The following is a 2670-nucleotide window of genomic DNA, read 5'->3' as shown; positions in this document are numbered from 1 at the left end:
TGCCGGGGGGGGGAAATGGCAGCCATGCCACGGCCCTTCCGGGCAGCTGGCCAGCGCACGTGGCCCAGACCGCCCACGCGGAGCTGTGGACGCACTTTGCATGGGCCGGGGCGCAGAGGTGCCACTCATGTCGCTACCGAGACAGCGACCTGGGAACCGCCATCTCTGACACGCTCGGACGGTCGGGGCTCACGGCACTGTGGAGTCTGACTTGACCTGTAGCACTCATTCTCCCAGTGCCCGATCGTTCTGTGAACCGTGTCCGGGTCCCGCAGGTAGGGCTGCTCGCCTAAGGATGCCTGACTTGAACCCTTCCAGAACAAGGGACGGCCCTCGTCTGCCTCCCTGGAGTCAGTCCTGCCGGCCTGCAGCCGGGACACGGCGCGTGGTTCACTTGACTGGCAGGAAGGTGTCGCCTGCTGGCGTCACAGGGGCTCCCTGGTGAGGGGCCGCGGCGGGATCTCACCTCGGCGTGCGTTAGGAATACGAAGGGCGCCAAGTGAGACCCATGCTGGCCAGGGCCACCCGCGGCTGGAGCAGAGACCCGCGATGACGCTTACCTTGAACGTGACCGTAAATACCATCACAGTGAACACCAGCGTCCCGAAGGTCCAGTTTCCAAAAATCTGTTTAAAACAGTCCAAGCAGTCGTGCGTTACCAGCTGTCTCCCCGCGCCGCCCCACACGCGGTTCCCCGGAGCACGCCAGCGCCCCAGGCCCAGCACTGCGCTTCCTCCTGCTTCAGTGGAAGTGGCAGCAGGAAACGCCCAGCGCCCAGCGCGCCCTCTTCCCGGCAACAACCCACACTTCAGGACTGGCTGGGCCTGCCTGCCTGGCCGACGCCGGCCTCAGGACGTTTTTCCTGCCTGGACGCCGCCGGCCTCAGGTCGGCGCCACCCCGCAGCCTTAGCCAGCACAGGCTGGTCCCTCCACCTCGGACGGGCACGCACCAGCCTGCCTGGCCCGTGCCAGGAAGAAGACATTGGCTGCCATGCTGGATGGTGCCGTCCTGGCTTGAGCTCAGCTCGAATGGTGCCTGTGCCCAAATGGCACAGCCTGATGGCACCTGGAGAAGGCAGAGGCTGGACTGTCCTCGGGAGGCCCCAGGGAGGTTGGGGACGACAGGACGCAGTTGGACAGTGGTCAGTCCCCCGCAGCTGGGCCCTGGCCGGACCAGACCACAGCCGGCAGAGGCTGCATGAGGAGGGGACCAAGTAGGACTCAGGATGTGATGATGGGGAGCCCGGCCGGGGGTCAGACACAGGAACAGCACGTCCTCAACAACAGACAGACGGACGGACAGACAGACAGATGCGAGCAGGGTAGACAGTACGGTCCTGGCAGTCAGGACAGGCTCTGTCGGCCGGAAGTTGTACTCTACACGGATTTTCTCTGAGGAGATGCCTACGCTCTGTGACGTTTGTCAGCTCCTCGGGACTGCCTTCAGAGCGCTGCCCTCGAACCTCGGAGAGGAGTCAGCTGTATTTTACGTGAAGGGTGTTTTGTCCCACATGGTTCATTTTCTACCACAAACACTCCTCTAATTAAAGCCCAGCACCTGAATCTGGGGACCACGACGCTGCGGCCAGACCTCAGGGTGCGTGGGCCAAGAATGCACCTCCAGAGTCACGGGAAGGGCCGGGCTTCTCACTTTCCCCCTCACTTCCTCATCGGGATGGAGCTGGGTCTTCCCACTGGCTCACAAAGACCAGCCGACAACACCGCCCAGCTGCACACCAGCTGCCGGTCTCGGCCGCGGCACACGTGGCCACATGGGACATGTCTGGCCATCACCCTGGGGGCGCTGCGGGCGTCAGGCGAGCAGAGGCAGGGCGGTGACCACAAGGAGGGTGGCGTGGCCCGAACCTCAGGGGCCATCTACCCTGCCCCTCTGCACTTTTCTGTGGGCCAGAGAGCCCGTGCCTTGGCCAGTGGCGGCCTGTGCATGCCTGGCCAGCAGGTGCCAGGACCACGGCTACAGTGTTCTTGTAGACAAGGGTCTGGAGCCAACGTGAAAAGCAGACAGCGTGGCCCCCGCGCCCCCACCTACTCCAGTCCAGGCCACTCTGGGCAGCAGGAAACCTCGGCCAGACACTGCCATAAACACCCTGGCTCAAAGGCAGAAAAGGCAGGGTTGTGTTGCTCAACTCCCACGTGGTCGACCATGGTTTGAATCCCGGACCCGGTGGCTTAAAACTCACACCAGGCATGTGTGCGTGCGTGCCCAAGATCCTGAGAGGAGAATGGAGAAGGGACTGCGGCGTGGCCGTCCCCCAGGGAGGTTCTCTCTCTTTGTTCTACGGCAGGTGCACGTGCCCTACAGCAAAAATTCTTAAAAAGGAAAAGGAAAGGCGGTGACAGCAAGCTCGGTGCCAAGGGTGTACGAGTGTCACGAGCTGTCCGCGCTCACGCCCGGGGCCACGCCCACTCTCACGCAAGCCTCCGCCTCGGCTCCCCCGAGTCTCCTGTTCTCCTGGGAGGGGACACACGGCCCCCCATGTGCTGCCCAGGAGCCTCGGGTTTGGGGGTGATGGCAGAGCTGGGATCTCCCCAGCCAGGGCTGGTGCCACCTAGTCCGGCAGAACCCACGAGCCGCCACAGAACTCCTACCAGGACAAGCATGACACAGCTGGCCGGATCCAGCAGCGGGCTTTCCCACGAGCCCCGGGC

At 63.8% G+C, this 2670-nt stretch overlaps 1 protein-coding gene across 1 annotated transcript in view; it reads right to left on the bottom strand.

Moving 5' to 3' along the window:
• ATP11A (ATPase phospholipid transporting 11A) overlaps window positions 1-2670 on the bottom strand; it is a 146159-nt gene that overhangs the window by 13664 nt on the left and 129825 nt on the right. Inside the window, 1 exon segment of the mRNA XM_027776208.1 lies at window positions 561-626. Within this exon segment, the coding sequence (XP_027632009.1) occupies window positions 561-626 (66 nt within the window).

Source organism: Tupaia chinensis, unplaced genomic scaffold, assembly GCF_000334495.1.
Source record: "Tupaia chinensis unplaced genomic scaffold, TupChi_1.0 Scaffold000644_1, whole genome shotgun sequence".
NCBI classification, from domain to species: domain Eukaryota; kingdom Metazoa; phylum Chordata; class Mammalia; order Scandentia; family Tupaiidae; genus Tupaia; species Tupaia belangeri.
This window is presented reverse-complemented; position numbering and strand designations above follow the sequence as displayed.